The sequence below is a fragment of the Notolepis coatsorum genome (genome assembly GCF_963971535.1).
Source record: "Notolepis coatsorum genome assembly, chromosome: 14".
Lineage (NCBI taxonomy): Eukaryota > Metazoa > Chordata > Actinopteri > Aulopiformes > Paralepididae > Notolepis > Notolepis coatsorum.
The window spans coordinates 17,587,531-17,610,665 of NC_140178.1; the positions used below are offsets into that span (position 1 = coordinate 17,587,531).

The 23,135-nt window shown below is 44.2% G+C and overlaps 1 protein-coding gene across 4 annotated transcripts in view; it reads left to right on the forward strand.

Annotated features, from left to right (window-relative positions):
* The window catches only part of trip10a (thyroid hormone receptor interactor 10a), a 67,244-nt gene that overhangs the window by 21,006 nt on the left and 23,103 nt on the right, over window positions 1–23,135 (forward strand). For 3 of the 4 annotated variants that reach the window (XM_084329329.1, XM_084329330.1, XM_084329332.1), the window contains exons 2-6: window positions 9,164–9,279; window positions 12,021–12,077; window positions 16,603–16,750; window positions 19,616–19,678; window positions 21,347–21,451. In XM_084329329.1, coding sequence (XP_084185455.1) covers window positions 9,164–9,279; window positions 12,021–12,077; window positions 16,603–16,750; window positions 19,616–19,678; window positions 21,347–21,451 — 489 coding nt within the window. Of the gene's footprint in view, window positions 1–9,163; window positions 9,280–9,943; window positions 10,073–12,020; window positions 12,078–16,602; window positions 16,751–19,615; window positions 19,679–21,346; window positions 21,452–23,135 lie in introns of those variants that run through there. The other variant, XM_084329331.1, reaches the window with a different exon arrangement.

Sequence of the window (23,135 nt, forward strand, 5' to 3'; positions counted from 1 at the left end):
CATTTCCTTTGATTTAATTATACATCAAATGATTTATGTCAAGGATTGCAATGCCTCGCTTGAATGAAGTAAACTTTTCACCTGGATAACGTCAACATTCAGGGTGAATGTAATGTGAGAAATTGGGATAAAAAATAAAATAAAAAATAAAATTGAATTTGGGTCTGAGAGTTTGGCTGTTCTGCCGTTCTGCAGCTGGATACTATTGGTTTGTTTTGGCAAAATTCTTCTGCTCTGTGTGACAATAAATAAATGAATGATGATATGCAATTTAAAACCAAAACTAAGGCCTCTGTATGAGTTTAAGACATGAACATGGTCATGTTTGTTGAATAAAAAAAAAAAAGTTAAAAAAAAATGGCCGATTATATATATTCTTTTTGTCGATCCCGATCTTCGGAAAATCACGTGATTGGCCCCGATCGGATCGGGACATCCCTAGCTATAATATTTAAAAAGTTATAGCCCTGCAAAGAAGGTGAGCGACTCCATAGGCTTACAGCACTGGCAGAGAGTGGTATAAGACGGGCAAACTGCGTGGCACAGAATGTGTTAATGACTTCTGCCCCGATTGCACTCATATCCATCATCATGAAGTGCTTCGAGAGGGAGGCGGCTGGGTGGCGTAGCGGAGATTGCGCTCGTCACCAATGCAAGAGACTCCGGTATCGAATCCCAGTCTCAGCATTGCCTTCGGCTTGGGCCGGCCGTCGTACTGGCTCATTTGGCAGAGTCAGCGGGTGGAAGTCGATGGGTGGGGATTGGACGTTGTGGACAGCGACCCCTACAGGTCGGTTCGGAGACGCCTGCACAGCAGAGACAGGAAGTGGCGAGGGTAGTGTGAGCCTCCCATGCGTTACACCTCGCCACTGAGAGTCCGCGCTGGCAGGCGAAAAGATGTGACAGGCTGCCTCCTCGTGTGCCGGAGGGAACACGTGATGCAAGACCTGACACGCAAACTCATAAACAATGTTTCTGTACTGGAGGTGTACAGTATTTCAATAGGCAACCCTGAAAGGATTATTTTTCTAGAATAGCAACACTAGCCAAAACATAGGCATTGTATGCATAAAAGGGGCAATTTTGCTAAACTTAAGTGACCACAGTAGGCATTAATCACTTAATAGTTCAAATGTCTGTGTCCCATTCCCGTTTGCACACGCAGATACACACACACACAGTGGGCCAGTGACTTTGGTGATATGTGCTATTGCACAGATGTGTGTCCCGTTTGCACATGCACGCACAGTACAAATATACATTTATTAAAAAAAATAAAAAATAAACTCTGTTACTTGAAATATTTTCACTATGCTCCTAAATATTTTTGTCTGCTCCTAAATTTCTTTGTGTGCTCCTAAATTTGTTCATTTAGGAGCACATGTGCTCCTTGGGAAAAAGGTTAGCGTAGGCTCACCTCAAATCTGGCCTATCAGCCTCACTGGATAAACACCAATTCACCTACCGTGAGAACAGGAACATGGAGGACAGCGCTACATTCAGCCCTCTCCCACCTGGATGACAGCAACACCCATGTGAGAATGCTGTTCATCGACTTTAGCTCAGCATTCATCACCATCGTCCCCTCCAAACTCATCTCCAAACTCGGTGACCTTGACATCAACCCCTCCCCTCTGCAACTGGATCCTTGACTTCCTAAACCAACAGCCCAGTATGTTTTAGGTTAGACGATCTCACCGCGTCCACCCTGAACACCGGCGTCCCGCAGGGCTGTGTGCTGAGACCTCTCCTCTACTCCCTCTTCACCCACGACTGCACTCCTCTCCTGTACATACAGGCTTCAATACCATTAGCAAGTTTGCAGATGACACAACGCCGGTGGTGTGTCTCATCAAAAACAATGATGCGTCGGCCTATAGAGAGGAGGTCCAGCACCTATACTGTACGAACTCTGAACTCTGCTGCCTACAACTGTCTTACACTTTACTCATAACTACCTTCATTATACCACTATATCCATACTATATTTTGTATTTTTTGTATTTCTCTGTTTTTATATTGTAAGCACTTTGTGCTTTCTTTGTGGATCTAGCGCTGAGACTCGGAATGGATTTGGTAGCTTTTTTCTGCGTCTCCGTAGACTGCCGCACCACCGTTTTAATGTCTTAGTGAAGATTGGTTTATATGAAAACCGATTTATGTATAATTTCGCTAGCTCGCCAACGTTACTGTGATTAAAGCAAACTTAAAAAAAATGAATATAAAAAAAAAAATATATATATATATATATATATATATTTTTTTTTAACGTTTTCTTTTTATTATTGTTTCTGGAGGGGGGGGCCGCCCCGCCAAGGCAATGGTAGGGGAAACACTGTGTAGTATAGTATCATAGTAGTAAGGTACATAATAGTAAAATACTGTGTCTTCTTAGTTTTTTATTTCAGATATTGTTTGAGAAGGTGTGTTTTTAAGGCTACAACGGAAAAGTGGGTCGGGTTTCGGCTGTCCTGACTGTGAAGAGAAGTTCGTTCCACCATTGTGAAGCAAGGACCTAGAATAGCCTGCTTCGCTCGGATAGGAGTAGGTCTGAGGTAGCCAGAAGATGTAGAGCGGAGGGGTCTTGAGGGTGTGTAATTAGAGACCACTGAAGGTAGGAGGGAGCCGTTCCCCCCTGGCTGCACGGTATGCCAGGTCAAGGACCTTGACACGGATTTTTGCGGCAATGGGAAGCCAGTGCAGCTCTCTTTAAGAAGTTGGGTAACGTGGGCTGACTTTGGTAAGTTGGAGATCAGGAGGGCAAGTGGCTTGGTGCCAGTAGCCCGGTAAACCATCTGGCAGTGCATTGCAGTAGTGGAAGCGAGACATGGCTGTTTGTCGAGTGGCTTCTTCTGGCAGGAAAGGGCGGATCTTTCTCACATTGCTCAGGAAGAATCTACATGTTCTGGTTGTTGAGGTGATGTGAGCAGAGAAGTTCAGCCGGTCATCAAGGACTACACCTAGGTTCTGGCTCACATATACAGTATATATATAACAAATTGGGTATTGGCATCGGCCCTAAAAAACCACAACACTGCATCCCTATTGATTTCTCTCTCTCTTGTTTTTGGTTGGTTGGACTGAAATCACTAGACCGGTTAGTAAATCAGATAGGCTTCTTAAAGGGGACATACTTTTCAGGGATGACAGTGGCTCGGGAGATGGAGCAGTCATCTGGTAATCGGAGGTTCCCGGTTCGATTCCCGCTCCTCCCGGGCAGCGTGTTGAAGTGTCCCTGAGCAAGACACTTAACCCCTAATTGCTCCCGATGAGCAGGTCGGCACCTTGCATGGTTGCCTCCGCCGTCAGTGTGTGAGTGAATGGGTAAAATGTGAAGAACAAATTGTAAAGCGCTTTGGATAAAAGAGTTATATAAATGCAGCCATTTACCATTCATGTCCTTTTCAACAAGTTATATCGGTCTTTGAGGTCCCCTAAACATGTCTTTTAAATTTCTTTTGCTAAAAAAGATGATGCATTCTAGCAGTCTCTATACCCCTGTGTTTCAGTCCTGTTCTCAACGGGCTGTTTCTGTGCCTGTAATGAGCTGTAATTTCCGAAAAAAATAATTCTGATCTAATTTTCATACTAAACATTGCAGATCAAATATAGGTCAAGATACAGCAATAGCATAGCAATCTTTTAGGTTCAACTTTAGGTAGAAAAGAGAAGATTTACGTGTGAGCCGGCATCTTGTACATGCACATTTTATGATTATTTTTCATATGCATATTATACTGGGTCTTAACTACGGTGATTGCGGCTGCAATTCTGAACGTCTCTTTTCAAGAGGAAGGGTTCTTGTCACAGCTGAACTGTGTTGGGACCACCCCTCGTTCTGTAAACAACAAAAAGGACTATACTAACTGGTATGATGATAAACCTATGTTAACTTGATGATCTGGTTGTTAACACTAACAAATGGGCAGCCAAAGTAAGCTCTTTGGAAAGCAGTGAGTTCATGAACATAAACAATGAAGTAGGCCTACACAGAGAGAGAGAGAAATTTGTTGGGTGGTTTCTCCTATATAATCCTATGGTTTATCGGCACAAAAATGTAAATAAGTAAGCTGTGCTCAGCTGTGTTCTGTATGACGGCATGTACAATAGCGCTGTATATACTGTGTATTTACATCATATATACTGTATATCCATATCTGTCTGAATATACCTGCATATAATCCTCCCATAATACAGTACCTACTTATACACCTGCATATAACTCTGTATAATAGCATGTACAAGAATGCTGTATATACCGTATAGGCTATATATATTATTATTATACCTTTTTATTTAAATTTTTTTTTGTTTACATATCTGTATCACTGTACATATTAATACTACAACTCTGTACATACATCTGATTAGCACTATTACTCTGTAGTACTGATTTATATATTTTATACCCAGTTTAATCACCTGTACATTGTATATTTACTATTGCACTTTTACTGTTACATTTGCACTCTGGTTGGACGCCAAACCTTATTTTTTCGTTGTACTGTACTTGTGCTGTACGATGATGACAATACAAATATGTGTGCCGTGTGCTGATCAGTAAACAGGCTACACTCTTATTTAGACCGGTATGGCCCTTTTTCTTAGAATAGGAGGCGAGGATAGGAGTATCCCTTCAAGATGCCTACAAGGTCAACCGACAACAATTCGTCGAACGTCACCCTTCCAGAGATGATGTTATCGAAATGCGTCGGTCCACACACACACACACACACACACACACACACACACACACACACACACACACACACACACAGTCACAGTCACAGTCACAGTCACAGTCACACACACACACACACACACACACACACACACACCCACACAGAGGAGCACCGTCCTGTTTCCTGTCTGGAGAGCACAGTGACCCCCGGCCCGTCCCGGTGTCCCCTGTACCACCTCTCTCTCTCCCACTGGAGCTACAGCACGCTGCAGGATCTGATGCTGGGAGGAAGTTAGATAATGGTGTCTGTGGTCGAGGGCTGCGCGTTCGCAGGGAGAATTCCTGGAATGCGCAGCGCAACATGTAGGAAGAAGTGTGGAAACCTCGTCTCGTGGAACGTGTCGTCCTCCCGACTCTTATCTTAGCCGTTGACATCACTATCGGGGGGGGGGGGGGGGTAATTGTTTTCCCAGATTGAGTACTCGCATGAATTAGTGGTTGAGTAGTTGTTGTTTAGGGAAAGAATGTTTTTACAACACATCTTAAATTCTCTTTTTTCTTTTCTTTTTTTATACTTGGATCTCCATTACTAACTACTTCCAGGGTTCCGTAAGAAACATTAACAATATTTGAATATAACATTTTCTATGATGATAAATAGATTATAACCAGCAGGGACTGCTGCCAGCAGCTGGAGAACTAACGGCTGCAGAACTCGAGAGCTATTAAGAACGTCTGACCACCAAGTGTGTCTGACTCTTTGTTGCCAAGAACGAGTTAACTCGTTATTGCCCGCCATGCGAATATCGCCAAAAATGTGTTAACTCGTTTTTATGATCGTTATTTCTTTTATTCGCTATATCTATTCATAATTCATGGCTGCAGCCTCTGCAGACCCTGGTGAATGTGTCTGAGCTGGCAGACGGTCAACGCTACAAGGGCCATTTCATGTATGCACGAGGAGACATAATAATGATAATCTAGCGTTGATTTCAGGAGATAATCAGCCGAAAAATTACAACGTCATGACTGGATTACACTAAAACGCCTTTTTCTCGTCTTTTCCTGGAATCACTCAGTCACTCAAACTATACTCTTATTCAAAACGGTATAAAACGGAAATATACGGATGAAAAAACAATCTGTTTTTTGCATGTTGACCAGAAGCAACTCACTGACAGTCGATGGCATTATTAGATCCATAGCTATAATATAAAATATAGTTTTAGGACTCGCAAGTTTGGCATTCTAAAACTATATCCATTGAATAAAGACCTGGCGCTGAAGGGGGATCAGCGCCCCCTGCTGCTGGCGGTCAATGTGTTAACCACCAGAACCTGCACCGACTACAATGTATGACGTATATCATGCCAGTCAGGGTACCTTGGGTATACTGAACCTTGTGTATACTGTTTATTTTTACTCTTACTGATAGTATATATTATATAATTCTTTATTGCCTATTGTAATGTATAATATAACCGATATACAGACCCTCATCTGCACCTTTGTTTACGCTGTTTATTTTTCTCACATTTTTATATTCAGAGTTAATTATATTGTTTACACTGTTTATTGTCTCATCTTTTAAAATTCAGATCTAATTGTATTGCCTATATTTATTGTCTTTCTTACTATTAGCCTGCTCATACCTGTACTCCCCCTCCCCCATGCTGCTAATGGCATCCGAATATCCCCAAGGGGATCAATAAAGGAATAGCTTATCTTATCCTAACCTAAACCGTGAGCGTATCTCACACAATTGTCCAGATACCTTGATGAAATCAACTAGCCCAATCCATTCTACAAAAAGAAATCCATGACTAGTGGATTTCGTATTGGAGGACAGTAAATATGCACGAGGAAGCTCAAGCGTGCACGCGAGGATGAAGGAGAACACCAACCTTTGCCCGTGCAGGAGTCTGCTGGGGGGTGGAAGCCAACACTCTTTGGAACACGGCAACTTTTTGGGAAATTAGCTTATTTGCCATCTACCCTGGAGTTAGACAAGCAGATACATACCCTTTTCTTCTCTGTGCATGCATTAGGCTTAGGGAACAGCCGCTCCGTTAGCCTAGCTTAGCATCATTCACTGGACGACGTAGGTGTGCCAGTGTAGCCTAGTTCCCAACAGTCATGAAATAATAATAATAATAGCTTCATTTTATATAGCGCCTTTCAAGATACCCAAGGTCGCTTTACATAGGGGAAAAAATAAACAAAGTAACAAACATAGTGGACAGACACAACATATACATATAAAGTGAGAAATTCGGGGTTAAAGGCCAAGTTGAAGAGGTGGGTTTTGAGCAGTTTTTTTTAAATGCGTCCAGAGTTGGGGCATTGCGGAGTTCAGCGGGGAGGGAGTTCCAGAGGGTGGGAGCTGCCACACTGAAAGCTCTGTCCCCGAACGTCCGCAGTCTGGTTCGGGGGATGGAGAGCTGACCGGTGTCCGTGGATCGCAGGGACCGTGACTGAGTGTAGGGGTGGAGGAGGTCAGGCCTAACAAAAATAATGGTTGGTTTCAGGTTGCCGACCGACCCTGCCGATTTAGGTGCGACCCAATATATTTTATGAGTTTAAAAAAAAAATAATATATTAAAAAAAAAAAAAATCATTTTTTTTTTTTTTAGAATAAAGTTTCATAGAAATCTTAGTCAAACATTTTGTATTATGGATATTAAACATGCTGGCAGAGTACATGCATCCATGTTGTTGTGAACATTTTAACCCTTTCACTGCCACACGACAGCCGGTTAACCCTTTCACTGTGACAATACAGAAGGTTAGCCCTTTACTATCACACAACCGACGGCGATGCTCCATCATTAGCATCATTAGCTCCGCATCCGCGGAGCTAATGATGCTAATGATGGAGCATCGCCGTCGGTTGTGTGATAGTAAAGGGCTAACCTTCTGTCGTGTGGCAGTGAAAGGGTTAATTAAATAAAGAAATTCCCTATCCATAGTCGCCGTGGGAAAGAATAAAAAAAAAAAAAAAATAAAAAAAAATCCCTACCTACCCCATGGCCAAACTGACAACCAACCTGAAACCAACTATTATTTTTGTTAGGCCAGGAGGTCAGTGAGGGACGGAGGTGCCAGAGCGTGAAGGGACTTGTAGGTGAGCAGGAGGGTGACACACTCCAGTCCAAATACAACTTCAAAACCTTCCTGTAAACGGGCGGCTACGTACGTGGTGCAGTGGGCAAGGCGCTCACCACGAATACTGGAGGCTGGGCTCAAACGGATCATCTCCCTGTTCGAGCCCAGCGCTCCACATTGCTTTCAGTTTAGCTGGTCGTCCGCACTAATACACATTGGCAAAATTGGGAAACTGATGGGTGGGGATCGGGGCATTGTGAACAGCGACTCCTACAGGTCGGTTGGTGCGCCTGCGCAGTAGAATCAGGAAGCGACGGGGGGCGGGGCCCCTCCAAAGCCCAGACCCCCCGACGCTGAAAGATCGAGCCGCGCAGGTGGAAAGATGCGACTGCTGTTACCTCGAGTATCGGAGGGGACTCGTGCTATGTATGACTTAGTCCACATTGCAGCCGGCTTGTGGGAGGCAAGAAACAGCGTTCAAAGACAGGGGAGGGTTGAATTGGACGATACGAAATTGGGATGGGAGAAAAATAGAAAATGGGAGAAAAAGTGGATAAAAAAAAAAAAAAAAACTTTCCTGTAAACATGTTGTGACCTGTGTATTTACCATGTGGAGAAATACAAAAATTATCATCGACATTTTCGTTTTCTAAGCAGAAATATACTCTGATTTTTATTTTGCCGAACCACTTCTGCCTGGGCGCAGTGATTTCATCACCTCAAAAGCCCTTTTTTTTTTTTTTAACGACTATGTGGGAGCCTTTAGGGACCGGCACGAGCAATGTTTTCCCAGATCCAGTACTCTCATCAATTACTCTAATAGTGCTCGAGCAATTATGTAGGGAAATACATTTTTAGAACGCATCTTAATTATGAGATATTGCGCGGCGTCACACACGCACATACACACGTTAACAATGCACAGCAATATAATAATGCAGGACTTAGGAAGTCTTTATTTGGCATGCAAATGAAACGACACACACATGCGATGGGCGGCACACACACACACAGGAATACACACATGCAATTATATACCCAATGCTTAATGCATATTGTCAGTCAAAACAGTCGGTTACCATTTGTAATGATTACATTACCTCCACTCGGTCTGCAAAAGGTCACACTACTGACCTATGAACCGCTCTTTTTATCTTTTGGATAACGCTACGCTAGCTTTCAACGCAACAGTGGTTTCACAGTTACGCTCTCATGCTCCACGGCTGAGCAGTCAGACACTCAAAAACTACTTGAGTAGCGAGAAACAGCGAGTATTCGAGTAATCCCTAATAACTACTCGTCTCGTTTGTGTGTGTGTGTGTGTGCGCGCCTCATCATAGAACTAATGACAACCTTCATCTCTCTCTCTCTCTCTAGGATCAGTATGATGTCATAGAGAAGCACACGCAGTCCGGGTTGGATCTGGTGGAGAAGTATGTGAAGTTTGTGAAGGAGAGGACGGAGATAGAACAAAGCTATGCCAAGCAACTGAGGTACATCTCATTCCTGGCGTGGTTTTACTCCTAAGAGCCAGCCTCTAATGAATGCTTTTAACTATACGTGTGTGTGTGTGTGTACGTGTGCATGCTGGGGTGTGGGGCCTGTGTCTCTGCGTCTCTCTCTCTCTCTCTCTCTCTCTCTCTCTCTCTCTCTCTCTCTCTCTCTCTCTCTCTCTCTCTCTCTCTCTCTCTCTCTCTCTCTCTCTGTGTGTCATCGGTTAGAGCAACTCATATGTTAGCGGTCGCCCGCCTCTAAAGTGCCGCTTCTCTGAAATGTATGTAGGGTCTCATGACTACTTTTGTGGCAGAATTTAACATTTCCTCCTGGAAACACTGGTCTCATTCTCTTAAGTCTCTCTGTCCGACACGCTCTCTCTCTCTCTCTCTCTCTCTCTCTGTCTCTCTGTCTCTCTGTCTGCCTAGCGCTGCTGTGGAGAGGAAGTGGGAGCAGACTGACAGATGGTAGACAGGATGTGGTCAGAGAGGGAGAGGGAGAGTGAAAGAGGAAAGAAGAGGAAGCAGTGGAGCTATTTTAACACGGCCATGCTGGACCCTTGTTGTTGTTCTGAATCCTGTTGTGAAAAAAGGGAAAAAAAATCACACAAAAAGAGGAGGGGACCGACAACGCCTCAGGGGGTAGAGGAGCGGTCGTCTAGTAATCGGAAGGTTCCCGGTTAGATTCCGGCTCCTCCCGGCAGCGCGTCGAAGTGTCCTTGAGCAAGACACTTACTTAACCCCTAATTGCTCCCGATGAGCAGGTTGGCACCTTGCATGGTCGCGTCAATGTGTGAGTGAACAGATGCATGTGAGTGAACGGGTGAATGTGAGGCATAAGTTGTAAAGCACTTTGGATAAAAGCTGCCATAGAGGCTTCCGGTTTGGCGAGGAGCGGGTGAGCAGCTGCAGAACAGAGCTCCCGGTCCAAAATTCAAGAAGGGCAATAAAAAGTTATAAAACGCGATTTAAAAAGTAACAACTCGAAGATAAAAGAAAGATGACAAGACCCAGTGCACAAAAGTCGAGGAGAAGTGAGAGAAGAGTGACCCCCGACAAAGAAAATACGACGAAGGGAAAGGAACAACACGAGGAGATGACGCAGCAACATAACGTTAGACCACAGCGAGGTCTGTCTGGCTGGAGACGGAGCTACAAGCTAACATGGAAGCTAACACGATGAATATGCAAGCTAGCATCCGGATCAGGCTAGAAGCAATACAGAATGCTAACATGCAAACCAACACGCAGACTGGACTCGATGCAATACAGAATATTCAGAGGAGCATGGAGGCTAATTCAAAAGAAATAAAACAAACAACCCCCAAAAGAGACACTGGATACAACCGGACCAACCAGGGCTCGGGCGCCGGGGTCGGCCGGACCGTCCGGGATGCGGGCACGGAGGTCGCCCGGGCTGGCCAGGATGCGGGCATTGAGGCCACACACACCAACCGGGAGCCGAGCGCCGAGATCAACCAGACCAGCTAGGATTCAAATGACGAGAGCTCACACACCAAACAGGACTCGAGCACTGAGGTCACACACACTGACCAAGATTCAATACCACATATACTTACTATTTGATAGTGAATGGATGTTATGATTCGAGACACACTGCAGATAACACACAGACCACTGGGAATACAGACAAGGTAAACACATTAGTTGGGAAAATTGGGACTTGATTCGGGACATATAATATAAATAACGCGTACTAGACTAAACTGTAGACACTAACACACATGACGCACAACTAAGATGACGGGGAACATGGGGAAAAACATTCGGAGAGCTGACCGGGAGCTCTGGAACTGTACTATCATGAAAGATAAAAATTCAAAGAAAATGTTGGACAATAATAGGGGCATTGGAGAATCTCCGTCGTTATAGGAGGGGCCCTCTCCAGGAGAGCCTTACCCCTCCAGCCTGCCAACGGGGTTAAAAAGAAATACCTGGGAAGTGCCAATTGTCTTTTTTAATTTAATTTTTTTTTTTTAAGTTATGTTAGAATAGCAGAGCAGTTGCTTTGAATGTGCACATGGACAATTGTGAAGGACAATAATTCAAAATGTTGGACACGAAGAGAGGCTTGGAGGCATCGGCCTGGGATATGGGGGAGTTCTACGGGCTTAACTCAGGGGGGGGGGGGATGTCGGGGGGGGGGGGGGGGGGGGGCCTCGTTCCCGCGGTTTGGCCTGGGAGAGTGGGGTCTCGTGGGTTCGTTGTGCGTCGGGTGGGGTGCTGGGTGACATGGGAGGTAGCGGGCTTGGCTCGGTGGGGGGGGGGGGTACCACCCCTCGCCCCTCCACTGGGCCTGGCCCAATTAAATTCAAGGGACCCGTGTCGCTGAGTGCTCGGTCCTGCGTGGGACGGACCTGGGATGTGGGGGAGCCCGGTTTCTAGGGGTGGATGGCGGGAGGGGGGGGGGCGTCCCTCTTATGGGGGTCTGGGAGGCTGAACGCAGCTGAATTCAAGGGGCCCATGTTAATGTACTGTTATGTTATTGATGTCATTGTAGGTATTGTGTAAGTGTTGTTTGTCTATAAATGCTAATAAAAAATGTAAGTAAAAAATAAATAAAAAAGTTGCCATAGAAATGCAGCCATTTACCATGTAAGAATGTTTCTGTGAACTGTCTTCATCTGCCGTCCACCTTTCTGCCCCCCCCCCCCCCCCCCATCCCCACCTCTCCCTCGCCCCCCACCCCCCTCTCTCTCTCACTCAATGTTCACACACAGGAACCTGTCAAAGAAATATAACCTGAAACGAGGCAGCAAGGAGGAACAAGAGTGCAGGTGAGACATTGTGGGCGTAAGTGGTCTCTCTCCAAAGTGGTCTCAAGTCTCTGATCCATGGTGCAAGTTCAAATGTTGAAAGAAGTAAGTTTTTTATTTCTAAAGCACATTTAAAACTGCACCAAAGTAGTGCTGTACATATAAATGGCACTATAATAAAGCACAATAAAAACATGGTAAAGAAAGCAATACATATATGACAAATATAACAACAAGTAATATGGGAAAAAGAAGAAATAGAAAAATACACAACATGAAACAGGGTAGGTGTGAAATCGGACATTTTAAAAGCTAAAAGGCCTGCTGGGTAAACAGGTAGGTTTTTCACCTGGATTTAAAAGGGCAGACACCTTATGGGGGGGGGGGGGGGTGAGGGGGCGGGTGAGGGGGCTTTAGGGCAGCAACTGCAAAAGGCACGGTCGCCCTTAGCCCCAGCCTAGATGGAGGGACCACCAGAAGAGAGTGACTGCAGGACTTGGGGGAGAGGAGAGCCGTTAAACGAGAGGGAGCCGGGCCACTGAGGGTTTTGAAAACTAAAGGCTTTAAAACGGATCCTGTACTGTACTGGGAGCCAGTGACTGGAACGCTAAAAGGGTCTAGCAATTTTAAGCTCCAATGATTAGGTTTATAGATTTAGCTTTTAAACTGTGCTTATTTTTGCCTGGATAGTCTGATTTCATACCTAGTTTAGTTTAGTTTATTTGAGAATTATTAAAATACAGTACATGTTTCAACAAGTCATGCATCCTAAAATGATCAAGGATGGCACAAAATGTCAGACTCGGTTATTTCCATCGTGGCCCTTGGTCTCAGCAGCACATAGTATTTCCATACACATAACACACCTACCCCGTATTCTTACATTTGTCGTATTTGTATTGCTTTCTTTACCACGTTTCTTCTGTGTTTTTATTATAGTGGCGTTTATATGTGCAGCGCTTTTTGGTGCAACTGCAGTTGTTTTTCAAAATGTGCTTTAAAAATAAAACATACTTACTTTACTCCCTCTACTTCCTGGAATGAAACGAGGAAGCTCTAAAAGAAGGAAGGCACGTCGGTGTCAAGTTCGAGAGCTCCCAGTGCCCAGTGCCACAGGTAAATGTAGCGGTGAGCGGGCAACCAGTTCTACAGGCTGTTAGTCTGGGTGACGGGGCCGGCGGTGTCTCGTCATGTTGTCCTCGTCCGTGTTCGGCTGTGATCACACTGACTGGACGCCTTTTTCTTGGAGAGAATCTAAAATGCACAGGGCGCAACGAGCGATACCACAGATTATCGTTGCTACCTCAGCTAACGTTACATAAATTACTACTGATTACTGTTGCTACCTCAGCTAACGTTACACAAGTTACCACTGATTATCGTTGCTACCTCAGCTAACGTTACATAAGTTACATACATTACTACTGATTACTGTTGCTACCTCAGCTAACGTTACATAAGTTACATACATTACTACTGATTACTGTTGCTACCTCAGCTAACATTACATAAGTTACATACATTACTACTGATTACTGTTGCTACCTCAGCTAACGTTACACAAGTTACATACATTACTACTGATTACTGTTGCTACCTCAGCTAACGTTACATAAGTTACATACATTACTACTGATTACTGTTGCTACCTCAGCTAACGTTACATAAGTTACATACATTACTACTGATTACTGTTGCTTCCTCAGCTAACGTTACACAAGTTACATACATTACTACTGATTACTGTTGCTACCTCAGCTAACGTTACATAAGTTACATACATTACTACTGATTACTGTTGCTACCTCAGCTAACGTTACATAAGTTACATACATTACTACTGATTACTGTTGCTTCCTCAGCTAACGTTACATAAGTTACATACATTACTATTGATTACCGTTGCTGCCTCAGCTAACGTTACATAAGTTACATACATTACTACTCGCAGCTCTCCAGGCCTTGCTGTTCATATCTCGGGTCGTAAGACCTGCTCGTACAAACAAGGTGTCGATTTATTTTCAGATACCGCCGTTTTGTAATCCCTCCTGTCCTCTGTTGGAAGGCAACATTGACGTCGGTGCGCTCCGCGGCTAAAGTTTAAACTTTTTCAACCGAGTGCGCCTGAAAAAGCATAGCTTAAAAAAACGTGAACCGCGTAGTTTGTAGGAGACGAGCGCCTGTCACAACAAAACCCTTGAAAATCATAGAAAAAAGGCACATGCACGTTCAAAAAGGTGTCTAATGTGATCCCAGCCTTAACCTTTTCACTACCACACTACAGAAGGTTAACCGTCTGTAGTGTGGTAGTGAAAAGGTTAACCTTCTGTAGTGTGGTTGTGAAAGGGTTAACCTTCTGTAGTGTGGTAGTGAAAGGTTAACCGTCTGTAGTGTAGTGAAAGGGTTAACCGTCTGTAGTGTGGTAGTGAAAGGGTTAACCGTCTGTTGTGTGGTAGTGAAAGGGTTAACCTTCTAGTAGTGTTGTCAAAAATATCGAAAAATCGATACATATCGATTCTGAATATTTAAAACGGTTTCGATACTCATTTCATTCGTTACATCATAGCAACATGTCATAGCTACAGTTTTGATAGGTTGACTAGGCATTAGGTAGATTAGACGCACCAGAGACCAATCGGATTACAGTCCAGTTAGTGTTGATTTATTTTCATTAGGGATGTCCGATATTATCGGCCTACCGATATTTGCATTCAAATGTGATATCGGAAAATATCGGTATCTGTTTAAAAGAAAATAAAACATTTATTTTCTTTTTCTTTTTTTACATTTCTATAACATTTATTTACCCAGGCAAGCAAGTAAGAACAAATTCAGATTTTATTTATTGTCAAAAGTATGCATAATGTTGTGTTAATTCCACAACAAGATATATGTAATGTTAATTACCTGAAATTATTCCGTTTTTTGTGGGGGAAACCCTGCATATATCGGTATATGTTGATATCGGTATCGGAAATTAAGAGTTGGACAATATCGGTATATCGGTATCGGTAAAAAAAGCCAATATCGAGCATCCCTAATTTTCATTCATAATTACGATGCTTTCTTTTCTGATGATCAAGTTTGTTGTCAAAACAAACTTTCTGATGGCCATGCAATGTAAGCCATTGTTGTCTTTATAGCTAAGGCTTCGTTTATAACCCACCGATGCACAATTCGATTAGATTCCAGTGTGAACCGGCGGTCACGCTCGTGAACTGACCCGCATGTGCAAATGAACAATAAAGAAGATGTCAATCTAGACTAGAGTGACGTAAAAGTCACATGAAAGTCGCATGACTGTTCAGACTGAGGTCACAATTGCAAAACATCTGACCTGTATCTGATTTAGGACGACTTTCTTGTGACCTCCTCGATTTGCTGTAAATATGTTTTTTTTTTACTGCTTTTCAAAATAAATCAAATCAAAACAAATCGGACCACATTATGGAAGTGGCCCAAATCGGAATAGAAAAGATCAAATTCCATGTGATTCGCGCTGCACACACCGTCATGAAAGAATCACATCTGAGTCGCATTATGAGCAAAGAAATCTGATTCGGGCCACTTTCATTTGGGACACCAAAATGGCCCTTTCTTCATTTGTAGTTCCTTGGAAACTAAACTAGAACCGTAAGAAGAGGATGGGTCAGTGTCGTCATGGGAACATTTGAAAAGGGCTCCTCCGTTACCCCCCCGGGAGATGAAGTATCGTCCCATCCCAGCGCTGAATAACCTCCGTGATAAAGTTGGTGGCTGTGACCCTGTGACCCGTCCTCCTCTTATCATGCCAGGAATTCTATTTAGTCGCCAAGCAATTTAAGGCGAAACTCCCACTTACCGGACGGAATTGTATTTGCCGCCTGGCAACATTAAGCTTATTGAACATTCCATCGGGAAGCATTGGGGAATCATTTGGGGCCGAGACGATTTTGAGTAGATCTTCCTGGAGGGATGGCTCAGAGTCCGTTTATCTCCACACGTGGTGGATAAGCGGGAAAATAGGGTTCAACTGGCATTGATAATAATAATAATAATAGATCAAATTTCTATAGCGCCTTTCATGAAACCCAAGGTCGCTTTACAATCGCAACAAAAAATAGGGCTATGGAAGTAGGGAAAAAAGGGGGGATGAGGGCAGGTAAGGGATAATGAACCTAATCTAAACTAACTAGTGGGGAAAAGCCTTGGTGAAGAGGTGTGTTTTGAGAGCAGTTTTGAAGGTGTCCACGGTTGGCGAGTTGCGGATTTCAAGGGGGGAGAGAGTTCCAGAGCGTAGGGGACGCCACGCTGAAGGCTCTGTCACCGAAAGTCCGCAACCTGGACTTTCCATGTAATACTTCAAAGTCCACGGAGCGAGCGTTGGTTACCACGGCGATGTAATGTAAATAAATTACCGGCGGTAATGAAGAATTCATGAGCATCCGTCATCGCCCTGGCCTACATGGACTTCTCTTTAAGCTCCTGTACGGTCTTATCAATCACCCCACCCATCACTTCTCTTATTCCTCCACCTCCTCCTCCGCCTCCTCCTCCTCTACTGCAGGTTCTCAAACTTCCAGTCCTTTGTGGACATCCTGAACGAGATGAACGACTACGCCGGCCAGAGGGAGCTGATCGCAGAGAACATGATGATGAACATCTGCATCGAGCTCACAAAGTACCTGCAGGACCTCAAGCAGGAGAGAAAGACGGTGCGCGGGAGGGCGGGGAGGGGAGAGGAGGAGGAGGAGGAGGGTGTGGGGAGAGGAGAGGAGAGGAGAGGAGAGGAGAGGAGGAGGAGGGTGTGGGGGGAGAGGAGGGTAGGGTAGAGGAGGAGGGTGGGGAGAGTGGAGGAGAGTAGGCTAGGTAGAGTACGGTAGGGTAGGGAAGGGTAGAGTAGACTGGAGGGTTGGTCACTCCCTGTTCCCGCAACTGATTTGCCACGTCTGCCCCTACAAGGGTTTAATAATCCAATATGTTGATCTAAAATGGGGTTTGGCAGTATTTTTGGGCATGAGATCTACTTTGCCCTGGACAGGTCTACCATCACCAACATTTTAAGTTTTATTTAATACAAACATATGTCCATATTTTTATATAAAAAAGAAATGATGGGACCTTTAAAATACTGATAGTGGCACTTGCTCCAGTTTCCTTATTACACCCCTATGTATAAGATAAGATATTCATTTATTGATCCCCTTGAGTCATACCCGGTATGGGCAGGGTAATAGTAGAAAGACATACACATGTATGCAATAAAATTAGATTTTAATATAAAAATATGAGACAAATAAACTGTGTACACAGAGGTGCAGATGAGTCTGTACAGTATGTCCTATGTTATTCATTAGCACAGCCAAAGAGCACACCTGACATACACACACCTTCCAAACAGAATAAAAAAAAAACATCTGACAGACAAGGTTATGCCTGATGGGAGGACGAGCGCCATGCATAGCTGTCTCCAGAACGGTGTCACACCCTCCTCCGTGAGAGGCGTTAAAAAAAAACCAGGTGACACACTTTGTAATTAAACTTTTATGACTACAAGTTATCATACTGTCGAGCCCTTCGGACGCGCGTGCACGCTGGCGGCAGAGACGCCAGGAATGAGCAACCCTTTGCTCTCTAGTAATAATTAATGTAATAATTTAGTACTAATTTATGCAGTTATGATCCCTGCATAAGGCAGCGACAGTGCTTCAGAGACGGGGAGAGATGAAAGGACTCGGCAGAGAGCCCGCGAGCGCTTGCGCTGGTCTCCATTTCTTTCCCACGTCATCAAGAGCCCTCGTCTGTACGCAGCCTAATGCGGTTGTTCTCACTCGAGTAACACAGAACAAATGGCGCTCGGTGTTGTTTTATAAAGGAAACAGCGTTTAGCTTATTATACAGGAAGGGTGTGGCAACCTTCCCTCTCCTCCCAGCGCCAGCCTACTCTCCTATTTGTGCCCCGAATAGAACATCCATCACCGCCGTCACGTTCAATATCTTTATTGAACAAAATTACGGGAAATAATATCCCCTTCCCATTCTGTGTAGGTCGCTGTCTCTTGGCATCTCGTTCTATAGATGCGTTTCTCGTTCACGTCAGACTCTGTGTGCGCGCGCATCACGGGGGAAAAAAGGAACGTAATCCTGGTCAGAACAACGGGGGGGCAGACTACGATATATTTGCGTTTGTTAGCCAGGCTAGCGATCTAAACAATCTATCCATGCCAAAGCTAGATAATGTAAAAGGTGAAAGACTCACACTCACAGCCGTTTTGATTTGGCAAAATGACAACCAGCCGTTTTCATTTGAAACAACTTTTAGTCAGGGGGGGTGTCATGGTTTCGCCATAGAATTATTTTTTGCGCAGAAGCTTGTGCAGGTACTGTAGGTGGCAACTTAGTCACGTGACTCGGTTGGTATTGCGGATTGGCTCGAACACGGTATGTTTATAAACGAGAACAAATCTATAGCCTACCCGTCCTTAATTATGGGTTTCACAGGTAATTTCCGTTCGTAGGAAGGTACATACCGGGCTGATACCTGCATACGAGTCCCAGGGCTATTTGTGACACAAAAGCATGCAATTACGAAACGACAGTGAAAGTGTGTTTGGATGACTGACAAAATGATGGATGTCTGGCATTTCCAGCCTGTCCAGTGATCGACTCGGAGGCAGTGAGATGTTTTCTAAAACTAAAAATTAAACAGGAAACAGGAATTGGTATTTGTGGCGAAAATAATCTGCTCAGGCCAGTGACAGGGTGATCCTCAACCAAAGACATTCTTAGTCTTAGTAGTAGTCTTTCAAGTTTAGTTTAGTTTGTCACATAAAAGATACATGTACATTGCATCGAAATGCTTGGTTCTGTACGAGCCTCCTGAGATTGTGCTTCATACAGTAAACAAAAGTAAAAAGAATAAATACCAAACACTAGGCCGGTTCAGCGGCACACCGTGCGGACAGGGAGTGTACACGGTGGCAGGAAGGGACCCTTACTTGGTGGTCTCCTGGGTGTTTGGGGTGGGTGGGGGGGCGGTGGTCTCCTGGGTGTTTGGGGTGGGTGGGGGGGCGGTGGTCTCCTGGGTGGGTGGGGGGGTGGTCGTCTCCTGGGTGTTTGGGGTGGGTGGGGGGCGGTGGTCTCCTGGGTGTTTGGGGTGGGTGGGGGGCGGTGGTCTCCTGGGTGTTTAGGGTGGGTGGGGGGGGGCGGTGGCGAGGGGCTCCTCGGTCACAATAGCGGCGTGTCATTCGGCGTGAGGAATGCTTTGGCTCCTTCCGCTTGGAATGCGGAACAGTGCGCGGCAGTGTACGGCCTCCCGCTTGGAGACGTGATGTCTCAAGCAAACACTCTGCTGTTTGTTTTTTTGGTTGTTTTTGTGTCCGTGTCCATTTTGCTTTGTGGCTTTTGAGGGTCATTGTTTGTTCTGAGGTCCTGCCCATTGACTGAGTGGATTAAGTAGCGTCTGCCACTACGCATTCCCAGTCTCTCTCTATCTCTCTATCTCTCTCTCACACACACTCAGTCCCTCTCTCATGTGACCCCTCTCTCTTCTCTGTCTCTATTTTTATACCTGACTGCAGTATCTGTCGGAGGCCAAGAAAGCACAACAGAGCCTGGAAAACACCTGTAAGCAGCTTGACAGTGTAAGTTTCAAGTTGGTTTTTATTTGTCACGTATAAAGTACATTACAGTGAAATGCCTGGTTCTGTATGAGCCCCTGAGAATGTGCTTCGTACAGTAAAAAAGTTAGTAAAAGAGGAATAACCCTATACAATATACAAACTAAAGTACAACCTAAGTGCAATCTAAGTACAATGAAGTAAAAATGCAGACAATGAGGTACAAAAACTGTCTTAAGGCAAGGTGCAAATGCAATTGAGGTATGAATGTAGTGCAAATCTCTTTAATAAATAGATAAATATAATGTAGTTCAGGCTGAACCCTTCTTGTTACCTACCCACTGATCGTCTACAACTGCCCTACACTGTAATCATAGTAACCATAGCTACCTACCTCATACTATAGTCTACCCATATAACTCTGTATGATGGCATGTACAATAATGCTGTATATACTGTATATATATATATACATTTATAAATGTATATTTACCGCATATATATATATAATATATATCCATATCTGTCTGAATATACCTGCATATAATCCTTCTATTGTACCTACTTTACACCTGCATATAACCCATATAACTTTGTATGTGATAGCATGTACAATAATGCTGTATATATATATCTATCGACATCTGTCTACATGCCTGCATATAATCCTGCAAATACTATATTTATATCTGCACATATCCCCTTACTTACTCTTACTAGTTACGCTGCTGGCCAGTATGACTTACTACCATAGTGTCTTTATACCTGTATCACTGTACATATTGATACTACAACTCTGTACATACATCTGATTAGCCCTACTACTCAGTAGTACTAATTCATATATTTTATACCCAGTTGAATCACCTGTACATTGTATATCACTGTTGCACTTTATTGTTTCATTTGCACTCTGGTTGGATGCCAAACCTCTTTTTCGTCGCACTGTACCTGTGCCGTATAACGACAATACATCTGAACCTAATCTAATCTATTGAAATGCGTAAAGGAGTCTGATTTGTATCGCCTATAATGTGTTCTTGTGTTGGGAGTCCATTGTGACTCTGGTGAAAGGCTGGTGTCGGTGCACTGTGAGTGAATGGCGCTGCTCATATTGTCCCTGGTCAGGTGGCGTGTGTTCGTCTATAGTAGACACACAGACGGGCCACACAGCAGGAGGGACCCGGGGACATTGGCCCGGTGCTAAAACAACATCTAGTACTCTGCCACCAGACTGTACGTTTCCCCGCCACCCCAGACCGAGACCATGAATCCCAGTCCATCCCCCAGAGCGTCTCCCCAGTCCGTCCCCCAGCTCGTCCCCCAGAGCGTCCCCCAGAGCCTCCCCCAGCCCGTCCCCCTCAGCCTCCCCAGCCCGTCCCCCTCAGCCTCCCCAGTCCGTCCCCCAGAGCCTCCCCAGCCCGTCCCCCAGAGCCTCCCCAGCCCGTCCCCCAGAGCCTCCCCCAGCCCGTCCCCCAGAGCCTCCCCCAGCCCGTCCCCCAGAGCCTCCCGTCTCATGGAGTGACACTGAGAAAATGCTCTGCGTAAAATAGAAGAACCTCCTCTTCTTGAGTTCACACACAAAGCACAGTGTAGGTTGAATGACAAATCAACCTTTCATCTCTCTCTCTCTCTGTCTCTCTCTCTCTCTCTCTCTCTCTCTCTCTCTCTCTCTCTCGTCTCTCTCTTCAGAGTAAAAAGCGCTTCGAGAGGGAGTGGAGGGAAGCGGAGCGGGCGGCGCAGACCGCTGAGAAAACCGACCAAGACATCAACGCCACAAAGGCAGATGTTGAAAAGGTATCACCACACGCCTCTGTACAGTGTTATAAAAGGTATCACCACACGCCTCTGTACAGTGTTATAAAAGGTATCACCACACGCCTCTGTACAGTGTTATAAAAGGTATCACCACACGCCTCTGTACAGTGTTATAAAAGGTATCACCACACGCCTCTGTACAGTATTATAAAAGGTATCACCACACGCCTCTGTACAGTATTATAAAAGGTATCACCACACGCCTCTGTACAGTGTTATAAAAGGTATCACCACACGCCTCTGTACAGTATTATAAAAGGTATCACCACACGCCTCTGTACAGTGTTATAAAAGGTATCACCACACGCCTCTGTACAGTGTTATAAAAGGTATCACCACACGCCTCTGTACAGTGTTATAAAAGGTATCACCACACGCCTCTGTACAGTGTTATAAAAGGTATCACCACACGCCTCTGTACAGTGTTATAAAAGGTATCACCACACGCCTCTGTACAGTGTTATAAAAGGTATCACCACACGCCTCTGTACAGTATTATAAAAGGTATCACCACACGCCTCTGTACAGTATTATAAAAGGTATCACCACACGCCTCTGTACAGTATTATAAAAGGTATCACCACACGCCTCTGTACAGTGTTATAAAAGGCATCACCACATGACTACAGTGTTATAAAAGGATTTAAGCAGGATTTCCCCCCCCATGCGTTTCATTCAATCCATTCCAAAGGGGTGCAGTACCACAGGGAGAGACGATAGGGTGCTGTATTTTCCCAATGGAGCTCAGAGAGAGTTTGCAGTGGTAACGTGAGGCTAGATTGATGAAATATGAATTCAAATCGCTAATACAAAAAAAAAACGATCTCTCGTTGTTGGCACTGAACGGTCGACATGAACAAACGAGATATCTCGTCGTTGGCACTCAAAGTGTTAATGTATCGCGTAATTTCAACGTGGAATTAAGGAATATCAAAATAAAAGCACAGGTTGAACTTGATCATGCATATTTATTAGAACATTTAATTACAGCACTATGTTATCAATACACATTTATAAAACTAGGCATATTTAGCCAAAATATGTTGCCAAAACATAAACACATATATTTATATATATATATATTTTTTTTTTACTTGCCAATGTGCTGTCACCTACCCACGACCCCACTTTGGGTCGCGACCCATAGTTTGACAACCGCTGGCTTAGATGAAGAAACAAATATGAGCAAGAACATTGTACAGTTCAAAAACAGGTATAGGAAAACTCATTTATGAGTACAACAACGAGGAGCTCTAAAATAGTTACTTTTTATTTCTACACATTTTTATTGATTTTTTTTTTATTGATTTTTTGTAAGATATTTTGTTTTATGTATGATATTGTGAGGAAGGGGCATGCCTAGATACACATTTGCTTCCCTCTGCTCCTTCTCAAACTCATTTGTTTATCATTTAATGGAGAATGTAAGATTTAATTTGTATAGAAAAAGGTTTTTAGTTTATCCTTTTTATTGTGTTTTTTATATGGTTGATTGTTCCATAAAATAAACTGAACTTAACTCGAGGTATCACCACACGACTCTGTACAGTGTTAGATAAGGTATCACTATACTTTGTAGTCCGTGCCGTTTAGGTGGGAGTCGGACACACTCCGTGATCACACGGCTAGATGACAAACATCAAGTCGTGGAAATTGCGCCATA